This window comes from Exophiala aquamarina (genome assembly GCF_000709125.1).
Source record: "Exophiala aquamarina CBS 119918 chromosome Unknown aczIA-supercont1.12, whole genome shotgun sequence".
Taxonomy (NCBI): domain Eukaryota; kingdom Fungi; phylum Ascomycota; class Eurotiomycetes; order Chaetothyriales; family Herpotrichiellaceae; genus Exophiala; species Exophiala aquamarina.
Genome location: NW_013550576.1, coordinates 324952 through 347863, shown reverse-complemented (window position 1 = coordinate 347863; position 22912 = coordinate 324952). Strand labels below are relative to the sequence as shown.

The following is a 22912-nucleotide window of genomic DNA, read 5'->3' as shown; positions in this document are numbered from 1 at the left end:
GTTAAGAAGTTGTGAAAAAGAAGCAAAGTGGGACAGCCAAAGCGCATGATGCGAACTAGCTAATTGGTTTGCCTTCACTGCCTTGGTGGTTCAATTCAAGTTGCGAATGGCGTGTCGGTGTTGGCTTGCCGACTTCTCTGATTGTCAACCCATAATATATTGTACAGATCGCTACTGTGTGACTACCAGGCATATGTGATCCACCTAATTCGTTTTCACTTGCTCAAAATTTTGTGTTGCTGCAAAAGAGACTTTTCCATTCGAAGTAACACTTGCGACGGATAACTTCGGCTGCTTCGAAGTTGCCGGAGATATTGCTGCAGACTCCGTTGCACCTTGCCTGAGATCATCAAGACGATTGGGCGTCTGTGCACCTGCTATCGCTTCTCGCACAACACCCGCAGGGGCGTCAGCGATCTCATTAACTTCTTGAGCTGTCAATACATCGCTGAATCTTGAAGCGCGGCTCTGTATGAGAAGCGTGGTTGGTCCTCGAAACTGTAAGAAGAGTCGGTCACCCCATATGGTTCTCCGACTCCAGGTACGCATTCTGAGAAGGGAATTCGCAATGAATTTATAAGTCTTGCTCATTTTTAATGTCTCGATAAATTTCGAGGATGGAAAGAAGTTGCCGAGTTGTAGTGGTATCTGCAGTCGGATATTTGTTGACTTGAACCGGTACGGTTGTGGTAATGGAGTTGGCGAGGAAGCCGTGTACGCAAGGATATTAGAGGGATGAACAACGTAAGACTCTCCTTCAGCGAGTTCTATCGAGTAGACCTGCCCCTGACCGGCTAATGCCAGGAGGCCTCGTCCAGTCACGTCGGAGCTTCCCCAATATGCCAGAGATAGTCTCGTGTTCAAGCTGGGTGTGACAGAAAGTGATTTTCCAGTCCAGGCTAATAATGCTTTCCTTTGTGCCAATTTCCAGTCTGTTGTGCCATCCAGTTGCAAGATTGCAAGGGTCGTTAAGGGTGATTTAGTCGATATCAGGGCATTGATAGGAGATGTCGACGTAATCTTCTGGTAGAGAAAAGGGATGCCAACAAGAGCCCGTCGTAACGGATTGAGTATCCGTAGAGTTGAGACTGTGCTGTCCGGCTCTCCGGCAAAGGCAACTAGCGTACCGTGACGCGTATAGAGGTCCTGAGACGGAGACAGATTGATTGATAGCAACGAATAAGGACTTCCAAGAACCTCAAAGGATGCATCTATTGCTGGTCAGTATTCCGCAAATACAGACAACATATTTGGCGAACAGACCAGGGGATGTGGCGGACGTCGACTTGCCAACGACTTCAATTCTGCTAGTATCTGTCGCAGGTGTTGCTTGCAGCGAGATATACCGGTAGCCACCCACCCGTCGTCCAGCAAGAACAAGTGCGGGAAATGCCCATTGGCGAGGACTTGTATTGAGTTGTCGGAGGCTCTGCAGTGCGACTCGAGGCATCTTGGAGAAACGAGCAGGAATTGACTGGACAGCGACTTCACGCAAGTAGTCTGAGTGAGGTGCAACTCGGATTGACAGTGCTCAAACCACACTGCGCGACTGTTCAAAAAGAAAGTCCACATGAGCTCTGGAAAGCTTCGACTTGATGGAGCCTAAGCAAACATGCCAACCCCAGCAACAAATGTGCCAAGTCTGAAGAACCAGCCTGCAGGGGAAATGCCAAGGCAAAAGGGGAATGGGGAGCCTTTCCCGGGACGCGCCGATGGCATCAGATCAAGCAGAAATTACTCTAGACAGCCCAATATTATCATAAGCTGCTTGATGACTTAAGGTTAAGACACGCTCTGCCAACAACAATTTCTTGGATTTCTTGGACAATCGTTTTCCTCTGCGCAGCAGATCCACGACTCAGAAATGAAATGATCCAGATCCTCTTGGGATTTGCTTCGGTGCTGAGCTGGAGTTGCTCTTAGTGTGGATGCTTGGTCATCAGTCAACATGTTGTCGCGAACGTTTGGCGCCTGTGGCAAGCAGAATCTGCTCGATTTTTATAGTCCCTCTCGGGGAATATGGGGTCTGGGCTTGCGTGCCGTAAACCATGGCAGCATTCGATGCTATTCCCAATCCCGACTTCGAGGGCGCCAGCAGGATGCTCAGAAACCCATGGTACAGTCAACAACCAAGACTGCTGATGCTGGCCCAGGAAAGGCAGTTCCGCAAGAAATAGCCGTTCCGGAATCTACACAGAAACCCGAACCGCTCAAGTCTGAGGCAAATGCGTCGAAAAAGGACGCGCTATTATCTGAGAAGGTGGTCTCTACTAAGGAGCAGCGAAAGATTGATCTGGCCATCATGCGAGATATGGTTCAATATTTATGGCCCAAAGGAGAGCTTGGTACCAAGATCCGTGTGGGCGCCGCACTGGGCCTACTCGTCTCAGCGAAGGTCTTGAATGTCAATGTTCCATTCTACTTTAAGAGCATCGTGGACTCAATGAATGTGGACTTCCTGGCCGTTGGTGGGACAGCTTGGACGGTGGCCGGATCTATGATCGTCGCTTATGGCGTTACTCGGATTGGGGCTACACTGTTTCAGGAATTGCGAAACGCAGTATTCGCCAGTGTCGCACAAAAGGCGATTCGCAATGTTGCCAGAAATGTGTTTCAGCACTTACTAAAACTTGACTTGAACTTCCACCTCTCAAGACAGACTGGAGGACTTACGCGAGCTTTGGATAGAGGTACCAAAGGCATCAGCTTTCTGTTGACTTCGATGCTTTTCCACATCTTCCCGACTGTGCTCGAGATTTCTATGGTGTGTGGTATCTTGACATACCACTACGGAGCTCAATTTGCCGCGATAACTGCTTCTACAATGATAGCATATTCGGCGTTCACAATCACGACTACCTCTTGGCGAACCAAATTCAGAAAACAAGCCAATGCAGCCGACAATCAGGGTGCCACTGCTGCAGTTGACACTCTTCTCAACTACGAAGCGGTCAAATATTTCAACAACGAAAAGTTCGAGGTTGACCGGTATGATAAAGCTTTGAAGAAATACGAGGACGCGTCAATCAAGGTGACGACCTCATTGGCGTTTTTAAACACTGGGCAGAACGTGATATTCTCCAGTGCGTTGGCGGCCATGATGTATATTGCTGCGAATGGTGTCGCTGCAGGTTCGTTGACGGTCGGAGACCTGGTCATGGTCAACCAGCTTGTCTTCCAATTATCTGTACCCTTGAACTTCCTGGGATCAGTTTACCGGGAACTACGCCAATCCCTCCTAGATATGGAGACATTGTTTAATCTTCAAAAAGTCAATGTCACAGTCAAAGAAGTGGCACATCCAAGGCCTCTTGCCTTGACTCGTGGAGGAGAGATAAAGTTTGAAAACGTTTCCTTTGGGTATCACGCAGACAGGCCAATTTTGCGAAACTTGAGCATGACAATTCCTGCTGGGAAGAAGGTGGCCATTGTGGGACCTAGTGGATGTGGCAAATCGACGATTCTTCGCTTACTGTTCCGCTTCTATGACACCGAGTCTGGAACGATCACGATCGATGGCCAAGATATCAAAGAAGTGAGCCTGGACAGTTTACGAAAGAGTATAGGAGTTGTTCCACAGGACACTCCATTATTTAACAACACAATCGAACACAATATTCGATACGGGCAGATTGACGCTAGCCTCGAGGAGGTAAAGAAGGCCGCTCATCGTGCGAGGATATATGAGCTGATCGAACGTCTTCCTGCTGGCTGGAATACAATGGTAGGTGAAAGGGGTATGATGATCTCCGGTGGTGAGAAACAACGACTTGCGGTTGCCCGTCTGTTATTGAAAGATCCGCCGTTATTGTTCTTTGATGAAGCAACCTCAGCGTTGGATACATACACAGAGCAGATGTTGCTCCAAAACATCAACAGCATTTTGAAAGAAAAACGACGAACTAGTGTATTTGTGGCTCATCGACTGCGGACCATCTACGACAGTGACATTATATTCGTGCTCAAGGAAGGCCGAGTGGTGGAACAGGGCACACATGCGGGACTACTTACTTTGAGAGGCCTATATTCTGATTTGTGGACGGCTCAAGAAGTTTCGCTCGGACAGGATATGACACTAGAGAGATCACTGGAGGAAGAGCGCGAAGACGAGAAGAATCAGGCGTGATCCATGCCAGCATCGAACCAGGTTGTGGCCACAGGTAATTATGAGATACTCCCAATACGACCAGCAACACCACGACACTACTGGAGAGCAACTTTAGTTGTTCTAATATGCAGCTAGGAGGCTAGCAGGACCGAAGTGGGAGCCTCCGATACTTGGGCAGTTGCAGAAATGAAACCCTCACCCCCACCATGGCCTATCGCGAAGTGTGATCGTGAACCGTGATCCTTCCTGAAAGGTATGCAGTAGTATGCAGTCCGGCGGACACCCTTCGGAGGTTGCGCAGATTGGGTACGGGGCGGTGCTATCATTAATTGTGTTCGTGTTCCCTTAGTCCAGGTAGTACTAATCCGGGAGCAGAGGAAAGGAGGGATGAATAGAGCGAGTTGTAATTATGGATACTCTCCCTAGACATCTATAGCACGAACCACTCTTACGCTGTACATACCACTCTATTTAGTCTGTACAGCCCATGCTGCTCAAATTGGGGAAATCTCCAGAGATGGAATGGAAGTCATGTGTGCAGGCATGATTAAGAGGGGGGAGGCAAGAAGGACGAGTAATTCCACCAAGTCCAGGTTGCTATGGAGCCGAGATCAGCCTTTGGGGGAGGGAGACAGGGGTAAAGTCGCCCACCCAGGACCACCCACACGTGGCGCCCGGGTACCCGGGGCAGTGGCTACTTGGGCATGCATAGAGTTCTTTCAGTGGTCGGTCCCCTTTTACACCGGCGATCTTCCAGCCCTTCGGCCAAGCCTGTGCTGCCCAGGAACTGTCCGTTGGCTCCGAGGATGTTCGCATACGAGTAGTTTCGTGTCGTGCATGAAGAAATGTGATCGCGCTCGAGGACGCCCACGCTGTTTTCTAGCCTCGCGTTGGCTCATAAACGATGTTGGCACCCAAGCGAGAGCTGAGCGATAGCTCCGCTAGGCAGGTAAGTGGGAACCACCTGTGAGTCTGTGACACACTCGACCTACTCGTAAGGCACGAGCGCAAGTTGTGCGGTGCGTATTAACTACTAATGCCAGGTCTCATGCTCGTTTCTCTGATACTCGTCACTCCCGAGAGGAATCTGATTCCCTTGACTGTCTCATGCTATCATGGAGTACCACTGCAGATTCATCTCCATGGTTGATGCCGGTTCACTGGACTCTTCTCCCCTCATAAAGCCACTGGGAGACATGGGGCCCGGTGGCCTCTAGAAGCACTGGAAGGACTCGCCAGTTAAGCGTTAGTACGCCCTTAGCCAGGGACCATTGCACTCTAGCAAGGCCAAGCCCAGCCTAAAGCGACACTAAACGTGCCTTGGAGAAATTACAATGGAGCGGGTTCCAATGCAAGTTCCCAACTCCAGAGTTCGCAGTCTCTCCTATCCCTTTCCTGCACCCCATCCACCCAAAAGTCTTGTTCGTTGCGAATGCGCTAGATGCATGTAATGCGAGATATGAACCATCCTCCCGCCCCTCAGGTTGCGGTTGGCTGTGCTTTGCCTGTGCATACATCTTCCTCCTGCCATCCCTTACATCAACCTCTTTGCGACACCTTTCTTGAACAACAACAGCAGCAGCAGCAGCACTGATTTGATCAACGCCGCTAACTCGCTCGTGTCCACCACCCATAAGCCTACCAGCCGCTCTCGACTCGTTCCACAAGCTGCATAAAGACCTGGAGCTGTTTGCGCACAAGACATCCCACCAGAATTCAGTTGTTCGACGTTGGAAAGAATCCGAACCACTGAATTGTGAGCGCCATCCCTCTGTTGCCGCATCTGCTATAGTAGACGACGGGAACATTGCTCGCTACCAATCGAGGCAACCAAAGCATTCAAATCAGACGACCAACTCTCTCGAGCAGAAGGTCAACCAGGCCTTTTCAAAAATAGCACGAATACACCTATCGTGCACAGTCAACACCGCCACAAAGGATCAACTCACGGCTTGACCTTGTATTACACATCATCAGGACAATTACTTGACACCACACCTCCATCCTCCTGTCTCTCCCCCAGTCCAACACCAATTTGTATATCTCAAAATGGGTCTCTTCGATAAACTACACTCAAGTAAGAATGCCCGCACTCTCTCATCCCTCGCACCCTCCCGTACTTTGCTATCACACAGACTTACACGCACTCTATAGAACTCGAACTCTACCGCCTAGAGCAAAAGTACGCTCGCCGCAAGAACCGCACCACATTCTCCACCGGCGCCCAGTACGTGGACGGAGAATATGTCTACAGCAACCCAACCGACAGAAGTCCCACCATGTCAACAAATTCGACAGGGGAGTCTGCAGGATCGTCAAACAAGAGACAGACCATGTTATGGACACCCCCTAGTAACAAGAGATGGTGAAGGGAGATCACGACTGTGGAAAACAATATAACTTGAATTAGAACTCTCCACACGGAATCAGGCTTTGCTTGCCTATTCCAGATTTCTTGGTTGTTTTACTGTTCTGGTTTGGGTATTTGCATTGCATAGCATTGGAGTTTTGTCTGAAACCATGAGGAGCATTGAGGATTGAGCACTTGTCTCGAACACGGCGCCGAGATTTATGAGGAAAGAGCAGGCTATGACCCAAGGGAAGCGAGTGAGCGAGAAGGCGGAGGCTACTTATCATTAAGTGGCGGGCTACCTGTGTTCCCGCCTAATATACTTATATCATGGAGAGAAGGAGGGAAAGAGCGCTGAAAGATGAGCGGCATGACGCGGCTGCTCTAGCAGAGCAAAGAACAGAAAGAAAAGGTACGAGGTACCAAGTACCGATCCACGCGATCAATATCAATAAGAGAATCATATCCATATCTACGTCCCTTCCGCCGTCTAGCATAGGAAAGAAACCACCCCTCCACAAACCAAATCGATAATGAAATTAAACAAAATCAATGACATCCCACTTACGCTACTACTAGGACGCCTCACCTCCCTCCCTGCCTGTCAAACCCAGGGTCCCGAGTCCGTGCGCGATTGTTGACGTATGTGACGCCTGACGCCTGACGCCATCTGGGGTGCATAGAATATGTTTGGAGTATAAATACAATAGCATCAAGAGCGCGTCCCGGAGCGTCCGTGCCGATAATTTTCTCTCTACTACGCTTGGACCACTCCGAGCGCTTGGACTTTACTTCCTCCCGTAATACAATAGAGAAGCGAAAATGAACGAGGCTGGACACCGACATATGTAGCTGGGGGAGCCTGGCCCTCAATACTCGCGAGGTGCACAGAGGCCTCAAACATGCCAAACTTGAATGCGCGCGTAGATTCAACAACCAGAGAAGAAAGGCAGGAATGATCGATGGATCGCACGATTGAATGAACGAGACCTTGTCGCTGATCCTCATAATTAGTTGTCCAAGCAAGAACCTGATTCTGCGTGATCATGGCCCAACAATAAAAACAGCGCTCGTCCGGTTGCTTTCCATATCCATATCCACATCCCTTGGTGGTTTCGCTGTTGCTGTTGCTGTATTCCAATTCTGATACAATGCCGTGGTCCTTGCGCTCTCTCCAAGACAAGATGTCAAACCCTCCTTCAGCTTAGCTTATGCGTCCGCGAGGTACCTCGTACACTTGTTGTGTGACGAACAAACCTCGTACTCGATACAGTCGCACACCACAGTCCAGGTTTCCTTCTCGCGCTGGCTCCCATTTCCACGTCATGCCCGACTGGCCAGCTAATCACCGACAACTGAACTTCCACTTGGTTTCTCACCTCTTCCCCTTCTCTTTCTCCTTATCACGATCTCTGCTACTGCCGGCCCTCGCGATCCCACTAGCGAACTTGCCCAGGCCGCCGGCAAGGCTGTGGCCGCGCTTATGGGGCGCGACTCTACCGTCGGCGGCCGCACCGGCGATTCCAGCCGCCAAGGCTGGCACATTGGAACCGCCTGCCTTGGACAATCCCGCCGAGCCCATTCCTCCAGCCCCTCCCGCGAAGCTGAGCGGTCTGCCGAGCGCACTGCTGCGCCCGCCAGCGGATCGTCCCCCGAGTTCAATGGAGCGGTTGCTTGTGCGCGACTCTCGTCCGCCGTTGTGGCCGCCGATGGCGCTGTTGTCGAGCAGGCTCCGGCCTGCGCTGCCTGATGAGGCTGCGTAAGCGGAGCTGCCGTCGGCGTCCTCGCCGCGGAGGAGGCGCTCATTTCGACGGCGTGCTTTCTCCTGCGTCTGCTTAAATTTCTCCATCAGCTCCGGCCACTTGACGTCGCTGCCGGTATTGACATCTCGAGTCCGGCCCAGGCGTCCGGACACGGTACCCGTGCCGGTTGCGCTAGGGAGCGATGTGCCAGCCATGCCTGCGACTACTGAGGGACGCGCGGAAGTGGGCATAGAGGCTGGGGTGTGGAGAAGTCCGATGGCGGATACGGAATTCAGGCGGTTCTTCAGGGCGCCGAATGCTGATGATTGTGGGAGGAGCATCAATAGCCCGTAGAGGCATTTGTAGAGGTATGGGTAGCGGTCGGGTTCGAGGAGTTGGAGGCGAAGATCTGCAAAGGTTGTTCTTAGAGAGTGGTCTTCATGAAAGCAAGGTCAGTAAGGGAAGGGTTCAAGAGGTACCTACATGTGAACACTGGGCTCTCAAGGAGCTGGACCAACTTATCAATCTGAATGAGCATGTTCACTGTCATTTCCAAGTCGGCGAAGATCTGTAGGAGATTATATGCCTGCTCATAGGCTTGAGCTAGAAGGCACAAGGAAAATGTTGCCACTGCGTTGTAGCACCAGGCTCGGAACAGGGCAACAAAGAACATTTGCCCATCTTTGCTGTCTAGGTTTCTGAGTCTCTTCCTCAGCTCGGCCAGTTCGGGGGCAGTGATGAGATTATTGTTGAGATTCTGAACCATGATGCTGGCAAACTCGATGTCCTCATCTTTCTCGATGCAGTCGGCGAGCGTTCTGTAGATCCGCTCGGGCTGGAGATTGATGCACAACTGACGGATGATCAGGTTGCCCCTGATTTCCAGCAACTTCCTATCTGTGGAAAACAGTTGCAGCAGAGCCACCATGAAAGACGTGAAATAGCCGTCTTCACTGTTCTTCGATATTTGTGACATGAGCTGGAGGTCTCGTGTTACCACCGCCTCGGCAGGGTCGGATAGTGTCTTCAGCAAGGCCGGAAATGTTCCATCGTTGAAGGCGAGGACTTTCTTCGGCGCCTTGCGATGCAGCATTAGAAGCCAGCTCAAAGCAGCGACGCGAGTTTCTTCGTGTTCGTTCAGAAACTGTAAGGTCAGGGCGTTTACTGCAGCTGCATAATTCAGATCGGCCATCGGTTGTGGTGACGGTGCAGCTGTGGACCGGGGAGTATCTTCTGCGGGTGACTGGTCTTGTTCAGGAGCTGCCTCAGAAGCTGCTTCACTCTGCCCTGGTGGCAATGAGGGAAGGCTTTTCATGGTGCCACCCGATTGTCTCTTCTCTTGAATATCGGTGTCCCGTGTCTGCGGAAGAGTGAGACTGCTCGATGGATGTCCTCTTCTCTCATCAACATTGACCTCATCCTGGAACGTGACAATGTAGTCCATAAGTGACCGATTCAGCTTGCTTGCTGTTGTTCGGACTTGTTCCGATTGCGCAGATAGTGCAGGCAGGACACGAGACAGGAGTCGCGGAACATACTGTAGAATCTCTTCGGGGCTGATCTCGAAGAAGCTGTCGATCCATCGAAGGGCGACAATGCCGATCTCCTCTTCTTTCTGCTTCGACAACCCCTCCAGGCGCAATGTTTGGGGCGATTCCTTACTAGAGGAGACATCAACAAACGTGAGAAGTATATCCAGAATTTTGGCATGGTCGACCAGAACATCCTGTCCTGGTATCCAATCACCATTGTTCTCGTCCCTTGGATTCACCTCGTCATCTTGAGCGGTACCAGATTCCGAGTCATCAATCGCATTATCATTCGAACTACTGCCATGCGCCGTACCACTATCTGCTTGACTTCCAGATGCGCGTCTAGGATGGCTAGTCCGGCTCCTCCGACTTTCAGCGAGACCTCTTTTGATCTTAGCAATTTTCTTGATCTCGCTCAGGAAACGCTCCAAGAGACCCTGCGTTGCCACATAGACATCTCGGTTTGGGTCACCGAGGAATTTGAAGAGCCCTGCGAGGAAAGCCGGTAGATAGTGCACAAGCTCTAGATCTGGAATTGTGTCTAAGAGTGTGAGCCATGACACCAGGAAAGTTCGAGTAAATGGATTGATGATATGAATCCTCTCCTCGAGTAAGGGAATGAACTTTGCAAGTGAGAAGGCCATCGGCAACTCGACACTCGACTTTTCAGAGTCTTGATCTTCTTCTTGCTCGTTGAAGTTTAGTATTGATACATATGAAGCCGCAGACTCGGAAACGATGTCCTTGATCAGACGATCGAGCAGCTCGGCGCCGTTCTTGACAGATAGTTCAGTGTCGGCTGCGAGCTAGAGGCAATCAGATGAGTACTAAGAGATATAAAGAGATTGAAAACGACGTCGACGTACCTTGCAAAGAGTATCGAAAATGTCGTTAAAAAACACCAATATCTCACCCTTTGCGACCTTGGCGATATTGTACATGGCTTCACACGCGTAATATCGGACGCGAGCATCCTGATCGGTAAAGCATGCCAGCACCGGTGGCACGATCAGCTGCAGGTAACGCGCAACATCCTCCTGGTGATGAGAAGATCGGTCAAAATCCCTCCTTGAGGTGGTTACAATTTGGGATTGACTTACTGAGCCTAAAGCAATTGAGGCAGCCGCAAGTCCTATCAAACCTCCATTACGAGCATGAGGTAGATGAACAGCGTATGCATAATCGTGGCACAACTGTTCGATGGTTTTCTGGATTTTGTCATGGTCCTTATCCGCTGCGGATTCACGGATGAATCTTTCCAATCTTGCATGCGTCAGCAACGCACAAAAACACCGTAAAACATCATGTCTTACTCTAAGGCACCCTGCTTGCGTTTGTCATAGAGCTTGTCAGTAAGAAGTCGTTGCACTGAGGGGTCCATGGTGTTGATGTGTTGATTGAGTGCAGGTCTGATTGCAACGTCATCATCGAATCAACTGATGAGCACACAGTCGTGATACCGCTCAGGGGAAATTAACAATTACAGCAATAGTGTGTTCGCATAAGAGTACTATGAGATCAATTCCAGGAAGTTCTTGGTTCCAGGGACAAACAGGGAGTGGTGAAGAAGGCAAACGGAGATGAGACGCGTGAAATAGGTTACGGTCGCGATCAGGTTCAGGGTCCGCATCCAAACTTCACTCCTCGCCGCTTCCAGGATTTATTGGCGTCCCAAAACCGACAGGGTTCGTCTCTCAGCTTCACGGACCCAAGGATTTATACACTTCATCGTCTAGCCGCATTCTGATGAAAATCTATTGTCGGTGGTATCTACAAACAATCGGGCGCTTTCAACAGTCTTCTGACCAACAATGACATCTGTGATTGCGGTGGCATGATTTATCTATAGTTCTATGCATCCCTTAAGGCCCAGTGTGAACCCTTAGACCCCTGCACCCTCTGGTTTATATGGAATCCATCACCTATGTCGTGATTGTATGACCTTGTGCTCTGAGAAACAAATAATGGCTGCCTAGAATAGTCGACACCAGAAAATAACAACTGCTAACAAAATTGGCAGACGACAGAAACCGAATGGGATGAATCCCCAACATCTAGTCTGGCCTTCAATTCGATTAGTGGCTGATATACTGGAATACTGCGCTAACGGCATTTTCTGATGCTTCTTGTCGGAGGAGAAGATCCTGGATTTTCCCAAGCGGTCCTGCATCACCATTGTTTACAAAATGATTCCAAGAACTTGTATCACCGTAGAGCATTGCAGGCGCTTTGATTGACTGTGTACCATCCGGTTTACATCTTTTGCACCTGAATGTATCATGCGTGTCACTGGTGGTGTCGGGCTTGAACTGAAACAGTTCACGAAGCGAGTCGAGCGTAAAATGTCGTTCAACGTCCTCAGCTGAGTCGACCACGGCAGAGGAGAGTGCTTGCTTGTGCGATTGTCGCTGAAAGATCTTCTCCTCAATTGTGCCAGTGCCCATGAATCTGTACACGAAGCAGTCTTTCTTTTGACCGTCTCTCCAAACACGGGCAAGCGCTTGTTGATCGGCGGCCGGATTCCAGTCTGGGTCAAAGAGCACCAGTCGATTTGCTCCAATGAGATTAATACCACACCCACCAGCTTTACTGCTCAGCAGAAAAACAAACTCCTCACCGTTGGGGTCATTGAACTTATCGACCAGCTTCTGACGTTTGTTGACGTTCATTGTACCGTCTAGTCGAAGACATCCGTATGATCGAGCTCTGCACAATTTCTCAAATACGTCGAGGGTCTGAGTATAGTTGCTAATTAGCACAATCTTATCGTTGGTGTCTTGTCGTATTCTTGCAAGCATTCGCTCAAGCACTGCAAACTTCCCGGAATGCCATGATTTAACATCCCGGTCTCTGCCTCTGGCCTCTTTCGGTACGTAATCGACAGGCCAGAACCTCTCGCTCCCAGGAAGATCTTTCTCGAGATCTAGCAGGTCTGGGTGATTGCATAACTTCTTGAGAATGCCGATGGCTTTGAGCGGCTGGCTGCCTTTGCCCCTTAGGAGGCTTTTGATGTCCGGGCTCTGGATAAAGTGATTGTAGAGGTCAATCTGGAATGGAGCCATATTGCAGAAGACTACGTGTTCATACTTCACAGGTAAGTATTTGGAGAGGATATCGTTAGTCCTTCGGATGATGAACTTCTTCACAAGTGAGCTCAACTCAACAGTGGCCGCTTCACCTTTAGCTTTGTCAGTATCGGAACCGGCAGCGTCGCGACCGCGAAGAATCGGCAACTCAAATTTCTTGCGGAAGTCAGCTTTGGTACCCAAATAGGTCGGATTCGCAAAGTCCAGTAAGGCGTAATATTCAGTAAGATCATTCTGGATGGGAGTTCCCGAGAGAATGACTCGTCGCTCTACGCTGAGCCCGGTGAGAGCCATGTAGGTTTCGCTCTCAGCATTTTTCAGTCGGTGACCTTCATCGCAGAGCATCAGCCCGATTTTGACGTCTTTCAGCTCATCAATATTTAATCTCAATGACTCGTAGGAAACAATGAGGACAGGTCTGGCGACACCTCTTCCGGAAGCTATTGCCCACTGCCTGAGTTGCATAGTCAACTCCTCTTTCGAGGCTTTCCCATCAATAGCAAAGGCGTTGATGGCCCCTTCGCCAAGCCATTTCACCAGCTCGTTTGCCCAATTCTTGACGAGACTTGCCGGACAGGCAATGACACATTTTTGAATTGTAGATTTTCCAGCCTCGGGGGACTGTTTGAGTAGGGTCCACATCAATGCTATGCACTGCAATGTCTTCCCCAGGCCCATCTCGTCGGCCATGATGCAGCCTTTGGCTTTCGCATCAATCAGACCAGTAGTACATCTGTACAAGAACCTCACCCCCTCTACCTGATGTGGTCTGAGGACTTTGGCCAGTCTGGGGTCAATGACAACAGGCACTTGTGGTCTTTCGCCTTCTACCTGTTTCTTGATACCAAGGATCTCAGCCAAACTTTTGTGCATCAGAGGGATATCAAGCCTTGGCTTTTCTTGTTCTACTTCAGTTGCATGGGTGTCTGGCTTGTCCTCGGGTTTCCCATCAATTGTAGGATCATAAAGTACGATGGCAAATTCACCACTGGGATCATGAAGTGGCTTGTTGACAAAAGGCAGACCTCGTCGCATTCCTAGACTGGGAGCAATCCGGGAAGAGTCGATAGCATTTTTGTTGATCAACGGTATTGCAAACCTGGAACGAAAAGTTGTGTCCTTGTCCTTAACTTTAAAAACAGGGAATCGGTCTTTCAAGGCCACGCTTTCACCATCAATGCTGAACCCTCCACTGGTGTCGTCGCCACCGCCCTCTACCTCAGCATAATTGACCTTTCTTCGCTTGCGGGTAGGTTCACCGGTCTTCTTACGAGAGTTTGCAGACCCGGGACATTTGAAGGGTTTGACGAGGCGATCGATTGCTGCAGAGGAATTGACACTTAGTCTTCCTGCTTTGGGAGGAGGGATGTTTTCCTTGTCATAGTCATGTGCAGGCGTTCTCGTACGAATCCTGAAGGCGAGTTAGTGCGAGGACGAGATAGAAGGAATGCAGCTTTAAATACATTGTGATAGGTGGAGGCAAACTCAACTCCAATCCCGGCCTCATGGAATAATGTACCTGATGTGTAGGAATAAGCTGGCTCAGAAAGAGCACCCACGACTGCGGAAAACCGATATAACGCGTACGCGTCTAGGGGTGGCGTCTCATTGAAACACGACAGCATGTGACCAGTACGGCGGACCAACAACTGTCTCGGAATGGCAGCCCCTCGCTGCATATCTGCCTCAGTGCTCGACATTAGCCCCGTATTGATGGCATGCATTCAAGCTATTTGTATTCTTGAAAGTTATTCCATATAGCCTGACCCTGAACAGCATAGTTCTTGTTGCTGTGGGCACTCTTCGCGATACGTACGCCGTGAATATTGCCTTCGAGCCATTCATATAGCTGCACTCCGGCTTCCAGCATGATACATCGGAACCACTCCGGCTTCCAATCTCCTTTCCCTTAGGTCCGAATACGTGCAGCATGTCTGCGGATTTCTGGGCCAGCTACATCTCTGGAGCATTGGGAATACTGATAGGCAATCGCTTAGATGTCTTGAAGGTCAAGGCTCAGACGAGCACGGAAGTTACTTCAACGGGGCTTGTACCAGAGCAAGGTACTAGTGTGAAGAGATTTACAGCTTTGTTCAGAGGAGCGGCGGCTCCCATACTTGGCTATGGAGCTCTGAACTCCATTCTTTTTCTATCTTTCAATAGATCCTTAAAACTGATGGATCCGAGCATATTTGATTACACCAAGCTCACAGGCGTTGACCTAAGCAAAATTTGGATGGCGGGTGCGGTGGGTGGGCTTGCGTCGTTTGTGATTTCAGCACCGTCAGAACTTATCAAGTGTCGTGCTCAGTTAGTTGTTGATGGGCAGGGGTCCTCCTACGCTGTATTCAAGGAGGTCTGGAAGCATCAGGGGATTCGTGGGCTCTACTACGGGGGGATGATAACAAGCGTTCGGGACGCATTTGGATATGGTTGGTACTTTTGGTCATACGAACTTAGCAAACGGTTGCTACTTTCCAAAGGAGCAGACCCTTTCGCTGCTCCTACTGCCTCAGATGTCCTGATTAGCGGCGGCATTGCAGGTGTGGTAACCTGGTTGTCCATCTATCCGCTCGATGTGGTAAAAACGCGTCTGCAGACTCAACCCTCGTGGAGTCCCGAGCTGCAAGGGCTGCTTCGGGCCAATAGAGATATACTGGCTCCGAAAAGTGCAAAGACCTCCCTTGTCGTGGCTCGTGAAGTCTGGCAAGACTCGGGGCTTCGAGGATTTTACCGTGGCATCGGCGTGTGCAGCCTCCGAGCGTTCATTGTCAATGCTGTTCAGGTTTGTGAACCCCAACATGACAGCTGAACCTATCAACTGACAGACAGCAGTGGCTTGCATATGAAAAGATCATGGCGCTTCTGAGGAATCAAAACTGAAAACCCCGCACTGAAGGAGACCACCACGAGTCTGATGCTCGGGTCTGCCGCAACAACCTGATTGGAGCATGTCCAGCGGAGGAGACAGATTCTGTAATAAGAACTCCTTCATGAAACATCTTCCATGGCATGAGATAGCGTTTCGTCCTGTGCCTGTTGCTTACGACGGTCGTCTGAACCCAAGCCGACGGCAGCATCTGCAAGCTTTTGGCTATGGGCCTCTTCCCTCAACATCCTTACCCTAAGTCAATCATAGTCAGCAGATTCGTAATCGTATAAGAAAATGAGAGTTTTAAGCTTACCTCCGCTTATGTTGTTTTCCTCTACGATGCTCGTTTAGGTTATGACTATCGGAAAAGTATTTGGCGCATTCCGTGCAGTAGAAGGCGCCCAGAGCCGGTAGATCCTCACTAGCCTTGGAAGACTTGTGTTGGGATAGATGCTTGGGTGACTTGAGGTCAGCCTTGACCTGGTCAAGATCCCTAGGAAGAGAGGATGTTAGCAATTGAGGTGTTTTCGATTGGGCAAGGGGGCTCGGACCGAGTCCGGCGTTTGGTCTTTGTGCGACGAATACTGCCCATGTTGACGGATGTGGGGAATGAGACAAGAATAATGTAGTTTAGAATAAGAAGACGGGGAATTGTTTCTGGGTGAGTGGCAGGGCCGGCAGGAAGCCCCGTTTGAAGTCGGAACCGGGGACTACGATCTTATTTTTTTTTTTCTTGACCTGCGAAAAAGGTCAGGAAGGGAAGTGTGTTGTTCAACACTTCGGTTCAGAGGGGAAAATGATAATCCAGCCGGCAGAGGCAGTAAGTAGTACAGCACTATTACCAGTGGGCACTGGCCAGTGGACAATTTTCGGAGAGCAAATTAATAGCCGCGGCATGTGGGATTCTGGTGTTCGTCTTGGCCGACTGTGTGGACCTCGTCAAGCCCTTCCAGTGTAACTTGGACCGATGCACACAGCACGCTCCGACCGCAAATCCCTCAATCTGCACTGCATTTTTCTGCTTGACCTGCAGACCTCCGTTGCAGCCAATCAGCTCAGACCCAAACCGAATTACTCCCCATGAAGCTTGGGTGCTATGTCATGGTTCTTACAACGTATGGTGCCCTCCAGTTGTAAGAGGTATGCCATGGCCATGGATGAGGTAGATCATTTGTGTGATGGACACGGAGGCCCCCCTTTAGACATCAAGCGTCGTCCTATCACTTGTCTGCTCTCATTATCTCTCATTCTGGATCATGTTGAAGGTATGAGTGCATACCAGGTTAGTATCATAGGCCACGTTACGGAGCACCCGTATTGCCCAGGCAGTTTTGGGGCCCTAGGGGGGAGTATGGTATCCGTGGGGCGGCATTGGTATTGGCATTGGCCTCGGGGCCTGGAGCTGAACGGAGGACAAACCGCGTTCCTTCGTATGGACTCTGAAGATTGTATCAATACTCACTATTTCCGCACTTGCAGAAAGGCTCTTTGGCCGGTGCACTTGCAATGCATCGCTACAAAAGACTAAAGTTGTTCTTCCAGATGTGCAGGCGATGTCTAAGCTTACAAGTAATTACGAGGTATTAGAATCCGGGTGCTGTGAGTGGCAGCCCGAGTCCCTTAGCAACATCCCTGGCAACTTTGACGTCTTCCAAGGCTTATCGCCCTCCCCCGAACGGCTGCCCTCTCCGCCAATCTTAGCCGCAGCTTTGGCAGAGGAGCTTCCGTCCATCCACCACTTACTACGCAACATCCACAGCTTGTCTTCTTTCTTCATTCTTTACCACCTCCTCTCCACTCCTCCTCTTCTCTGTCTTGTAAACTTCGACTGAGCCGACCTTGACTTCTGCATTCGTTGCCAGAGCTCAAGTATCGTCGCAATTATGATGTCGGCAAGGCCTCTAGGCCGAATGGCCTCGCGCTTGGTAAGTCTTGCTCCCGCATCTATCCCAGCTTTGGTTCTTGTTCACCATTCTCCTCCGGTAATCTTTACGCCTATTCCAATTACTGCCTCGTCGGTCGCCAAACTTGAGAATCATGGCTAACTTTATCTTCTGCAGCAAGCGTCCGTTGTTGGCACTGTCAGTCCTCTATCTGGCTTCCCCGAAAGAGCCCGCAGCTAGCTAACCCCTCTGAACAGCCCTTGCGAATGTCTAGGATGGGATATGCAACCGTTTCTGACGATCCTTTGAGCAAAAATAAGTTTCATCTACAGGAATGCTAAGATCACCGGTTCTGACAGTCCAAAACAGGTCGAAATGACAAACTGGGAAAAGGGCCACTATATCAACTACAAGTTAGCCTCGACTGCATATTTTGTGCTGGGCAATGCTAACATGGGACTCTAGGAAAATGTCCGAGAACTTGGCAATTGTCCGGAAAAGATTGAATAGACCTCTCACCTTCGCCGAGAAGGTTCTCTACTCCCATCTGGACGATCCACAAGGTCAAGATATCCAGCGTGGTGTTTCATACCTCAAACTCCGTCCCGATCGAGTGGCATGCCAGGATGCAACCGCACAGATGGCTATTCTTCAGTTCATGTCGGCAGGTCTACCCTCCGTGGCTACTCCCACCACCGTCCACTGTGACCATTTGATTGAGGCACAGATTGGTGGCGACAAGGATTTAGATCGAGCAAAGGACATCAACAAAGAAGTCTACAACTTCTTGTCGACCGCCTGCGCAAAATACAACATCGGCTTCTGGCGACCTGGCTCGGGTATCATTCATCAAATTGTTCTCGAAAACTATGCATTCCCTGGAGCTCTACTTATCGGTACCGACTCACACACACCGAATGCTGGAGGTCTCGGTATGGCAGCTATCGGTGTTGGTGGCGCTGACGCCGTGGATGTCATGGCAGGCCTTCCGTGGGAGTTAAAGGCTCCTAAAGTCATCGGTGTCAAGCTTACTGGTGAAATGTCTGGTTGGACCGCGCCAAAGGGTAAGCTATCTGTTGTAGTCGTACTCCTGAAACTTATTTCACTAACCAACTTGTTCAAGATATTATTCTCAAGGTTGCTGGCATTTTAACCGTCAAAGGCGGGACTGGTGCAATTGTTGAATACCATGGTAAGTACAAAATTTTCCTATCTGTCATACATCCCTGGTAGAGGACCCCGTTCTCGGTACGCATCAGTAGAAACAACCTTTCTTGGATTCTCCCTTACTGGACCCATTCAACAACTGGTGGAAACCTCTTCCTTCTGGCCCATTCAACAAATGCTTGAAGCAGTCTCTTGCCCTGGATCGGACCTCTCTAAACCAAACCAGGACTCCTCGACAGGACATCCACAGCTTCCTTCAGAACGCCAGCATACAAGGCTTCCACTCTCAGTAATGCACCGCCCTTTCTCTCCCAGGGTGTCACACGTTCCTTCCTCACCCTCGCTTTCCCCAGCTTCCTAGCTCGAAGTTAAGAAGGTGCGATGGGAGCTCAGAAGTACTATAGTCATGACGTCTCTCTTCTGGACCTTTTCCACCTTGTGGACACCCTCAATTTCACCTTGGGTAATTCTCTCTAGCCCTGATCTTTTCGACCTTGTCGATATAATTGATTTCACCAGAGGTGATTCTCCCCTCTCGTCATCATGATGGATCTTGACACCCACGTTCTCGATGATTCTGATCTCTCTAAATCTGGTTCTGAACTGGATTTCGACGGCCCTGGCTTTGGATGAGTTTGATTTTTTGGAGTCTGGTCCTGAACCCGATCTCGACAAATCCGACATTGACAACATTGATCTTGACCAGCACTTCACTCTCCTCAGTTTATTTGTTCATCTTATCCTAAGATGTATACATGGTCTTTCAGAGCGAGCCAAGCACCCACCATACGAGAAAATCTTGTCAGGTAAAGACAAAGTTACAAATTTGCTTGATACCAATGAGCTCCCATTCGCACCCGGTCTTCTTGACGCTCTTCAAGGCGCAGACCCCCCTACAATGGACTTTTTCGAGCCTGTCCCATCAGACTTCAAGAAGAAGAGATGGGCCGTCTACGTCGTTGTACTGAGGAAGAAGGGCCGCAAGCCATATGTATACATAGGATCTGGTACAGAAGCTAAGCACGGCGTCTCCGTCCGCTTGACCCAGTATCACACAGATGTACAACTCCCGCGGTTTGTAACCAAGGCAAACGCTGCTGGCTTCGAGATTGCCCATTAAGGCCTATTGTGCTGGATGCCAATCCCTCCTCCAGAAGAAAGACCAGTCTCCCGCATGCTCATCGTCGCACTCGAGGCCGCTCTCACATTCAGCTTCTGGACCTTGAAGTCAAAAACAAAATATGGCTATGGACTCGTCGATCTGTGCCCCTGGGACCAAGAATCATTACCATAGAATGGTTTATGCTCTCACAGCCTCTTGTCCGAGTCCCCCACTGGGAACTTCAACATGTCTGCGAAGGAGCTGAAGAAGCAGGCTGCTGAGATAGCAGCAAGACGCAAAGGCTACATGCAAGAGTGGCGTGCCAGAAAAAAGGCAGGCGACCCCGAGGCTTACCGCCTCAAGCACAATGAGACAAGACGGAAACGATGGCGGACCAACAAGGAAGGAATCAAGAAAAATGAAGCGGCGTATAAGAAGGCCGTGAGAGAGAAACGCTTTCACTGTGAGCCGTGTAACCACAGCTTCAACACCAAGCCTGCGTTGCGGAAACATCTCAAGGGAGCCTGACATGCTCTTCGGATGGACAAACTCAACGGATCCAAACCACGATCGACCTTTTACTGTAAAGTGTGCGACCGCGATTTCGCCCGTCAAGGCGGCTTGAATGACCCTCGCCGCACCAAGGACATCTTTTGAAGGTGGCCTTAGTTGCTGCCTCCACATAACCGACTCGATCGAAATCACCACCTATCAGTCTATTAGACGGCATATTTTCGAATTCAACATTCCACTCACCACATATCTAGACGCATCGAGTTACTCGTCATGTACCTGGAACCATCACGATCACTTTTGGGCTGGGATCACCGCTGGCCATTTGGGACCTTTCGGACTTTTTCTTTTTTCAACATTCCACTCACAACGAGTTGCTCGTTATATATCTGGACCTATCACCACTTCTGGACTACATCTCTAGACCAAGCAAGTTATTCGTCATATACCTGGACGCATCATCATCACCACTTCTGGACTGGAATCACCGCTCGTCATTTTGAACTTTTCAACTTTTCAACATTTGCCCATAGCATACTAACATTTTATAACACCAGGACCTGGTGTCAACACTCTTTCATGCACCGGTCAAGCTACTGTGACAAATATGGGAGGTCCGTATTCCAGCTCGCTGTCGTTCCCTGATATACAATTCTAACATTTTATAGCCGAAATCGGAGCGACCACGTCGATGTTCCCTTTCAACGACCGCCAGTACGACTTCCTGAAGGCGACCAAGCGCACAGCGATCGGCGACTTTGCTCGATCGTACGCTTCAGAACTTCGCGAGGACGAAGGTGCAGAATACGATCAACTGATTGAGATCAATCTCTCTGAATTGGAACCCCATATCAATGGCCCATTCACTCCAGATTTGGCTACACCCATCTCCAAGTTCAGCCAAGCCGTTAAAGACAACGGATGGCCACAGGAGCTGAAAGTCGGCTTGATTGGCAGCTGCACAAACTCTTCATATGAAGATATGTCGCGCGCTGCCTCGATTGCTCAGGATGCTATGGATCATGGTATTAAAGCCAAGGCCCTGTTCACAGTCACTCCCGGCTCCGAGCAGATTCGAGCAACCATTGAGCGTGATGGCCAGCTCAAGACGCTTGAGGACTTTGGAGGCATGATTCTTGCCAACGCTTGTGGTCCTTGTATCGGTCAATGGGATCGACGAGACGTCAAGAAGGGCGAGCCCAACTCTATCATCTCCTCGTACAACCGAAACTTCACTGGTCGAAACGATGCTAACCCCGCCACTCACTCGTTTGTGACATCGCCAGATCTAGTTGTTGCAATGACAATCGCCGGAGATCTTAGCTTCAACCCCCTTACAGACACCCTAAAGGACAAAGATGGCGAGGACTTCAAGCTTAAGGCCCCCACCGGTGACGGCCTCCCTCGCAGCGGATATGACCCAGGCCTTGACACATACCAAGCACCTCCAGAGGAACGCTCATCTGTAGAGGTACAAGTGTCACCCACATCGGACAGACTACAGGTTCTCGAGCCTTTCCAACCATGGGATGGCAAGGATTATCTTGACCTCCCCATCTTGATCAAGGCTAAAGGCAAGACTACAACTGATCACATCTCCATGGCTGGACCTTGGCTCAAGTACCGTGGCCATCTTGACAACATCTCGAACAATATGCTTATTGGTGCAATCAACGAGGCCAACGGTGAAGCCAACAAAGTCAAGAACTTCAAGACTGGTGAATGGGATGCCGTCCCAGCAACAGCACGGAAATACAAGGCTGACGGGATCAAATGGGTTGTTATTGGCGATTGGAACTACGGTGAGGGATCGTCCCGAGAACATGCTGCGCTCGAGCCCCGACATCTTGGTGGCACCGCTATCATTACGCGAAGCTTTGCACGTATCCACGAAACCAATCTAAAGAAGCAAGGCATGCTGCCTCTGACCTTCTCAAACCCTGAGGATTATGACAAGATCAAGCCAGATGACAAAGTCGACCTCCTTGTCGCCGATCTAAAGCCTGGCGTACCAGTTACCATGAAAGTCCACCCCAAGGATGGCAAAGAGTTTGATGTTGAGCTGTCTCATACATTCAACGAAGGCCAACTCGAGTGGTTCCGAAATGGTTCTGCATTGAATGCTATGGCTAAAGCTGCAGGAAAGTAAGCAGTGAGCATGGCCGGGAGCATTGAAAATCAGGTCTGCAAGTCATGTACAGTGAGTAGTCGCAAGCAAGGACAGGTGGGGAAGAATGTGCAGGTTCTTGTATGAACCTTGAATCAGGGGCAATCACATCAATCAAAGGGGCTCAGTCATTATTGAACAACAGCCTATAGGTCTGGTGGGTCAGTGATTCCGGGAATGGGTTGTAGCCATGATGTTATGTATCTTTGAAATAGCGAATACCATACATGTACTTGATTTATAGATCATGGTCTCGTTTTTGCAGGTCGGCGTACACACCTGGGTAGCTTATCAATGCAACTAAATCAAAGCAATTCGGCACGCAGGAAGTCAACTAGACAATGCTATATCAGAGAAAGGAAGAGTCGACTGGATTACAATGACATCTTC

At 49.9% G+C, this 22912-nt stretch overlaps 8 protein-coding genes across 8 annotated transcripts; 4 read left to right on the top strand and 4 right to left on the bottom strand.

Moving 5' to 3' along the window:
* Positions 1–204: 204 nt before the first annotated feature.
* A1O9_10124 (uncharacterized protein) lies at positions 205–1450 on the bottom strand (the record flags this gene model as incomplete). The annotated part of the gene is made up of 2 exons (XM_013400859.1): positions 205–1211; positions 1264–1450. The coding sequence occupies 2 exons, from the start codon at positions 1448–1450 to the stop codon at positions 205–207; spliced, it is 1194 nt and encodes a 397-aa protein (XP_013256313.1).
* Positions 1451–1948: 498 nt separating this feature from the next.
* Positions 1949–4126, top strand: A1O9_10123 (iron-sulfur clusters transporter atm1, mitochondrial; the record flags this gene model as incomplete). Its single annotated transcript, XM_013400858.1, has 1 exon — positions 1949–4126. The coding sequence occupies one exon, from the start codon at positions 1949–1951 to the stop codon at positions 4124–4126; it is 2178 nt and encodes a 725-aa protein (XP_013256312.1).
* Positions 4127–6157: 2031 nt separating this feature from the next.
* On the top strand, positions 6158–6477 carry A1O9_10122 (uncharacterized protein; the record flags this gene model as incomplete). The annotated part of the gene is made up of 2 exons (XM_013400857.1): positions 6158–6185; positions 6263–6477. 2 exons carry the CDS (start codon positions 6158–6160, stop codon positions 6475–6477), a joined length of 243 nt encoding a protein of 80 aa, XP_013256311.1.
* A 1356-nt stretch (positions 6478–7833) lies between these two features.
* Positions 7834–11113, bottom strand: A1O9_10121 (DNA repair and recombination protein RAD54 and RAD54-like protein; the record flags this gene model as incomplete). Its single annotated transcript, XM_013400856.1, has 6 exons — positions 7834–8609; positions 8684–9811; positions 9863–10538; positions 10599–10769; positions 10833–10995; positions 11046–11113. The coding sequence occupies 6 exons, from the start codon at positions 11111–11113 to the stop codon at positions 7834–7836; spliced, it is 2982 nt and encodes a 993-aa protein (XP_013256310.1).
* A 694-nt stretch (positions 11114–11807) lies between these two features.
* On the bottom strand, positions 11808–14497 carry A1O9_10120 (DNA repair and recombination protein RAD54 and RAD54-like protein; the record flags this gene model as incomplete). The annotated part of the gene is made up of 2 exons (XM_013400855.1): positions 11808–14229; positions 14304–14497. 2 exons carry the CDS (start codon positions 14495–14497, stop codon positions 11808–11810), a joined length of 2616 nt encoding a protein of 871 aa, XP_013256309.1.
* A 251-nt stretch (positions 14498–14748) lies between these two features.
* A1O9_10119 (uncharacterized protein) lies at positions 14749–15630 on the top strand (the record flags this gene model as incomplete). The annotated part of the gene is made up of 1 exon (XM_013400854.1): positions 14749–15630. The coding sequence occupies one exon, from the start codon at positions 14749–14751 to the stop codon at positions 15628–15630; it is 882 nt and encodes a 293-aa protein (XP_013256308.1).
* Positions 15631–15809: 179 nt separating this feature from the next.
* On the bottom strand, positions 15810–16282 carry A1O9_10118 (uncharacterized protein; the record flags this gene model as incomplete). Its single annotated transcript, XM_013400853.1, has 3 exons — positions 15810–15942; positions 16004–16183; positions 16242–16282. 3 exons carry the CDS (start codon positions 16280–16282, stop codon positions 15810–15812), a joined length of 354 nt encoding a protein of 117 aa, XP_013256307.1.
* Positions 16283–18042: 1760 nt separating this feature from the next.
* Positions 18043–22504, top strand: A1O9_10117 (aconitate hydratase, mitochondrial; the record flags this gene model as incomplete). The annotated part of the gene is made up of 4 exons (XM_013400852.1): positions 18043–18637; positions 18697–18765; positions 20913–20969; positions 21024–22504. 4 exons carry the CDS (start codon positions 18043–18045, stop codon positions 22502–22504), a joined length of 2202 nt encoding a protein of 733 aa, XP_013256306.1.
* Positions 22505–22912: the final 408 nt, after the last annotated feature.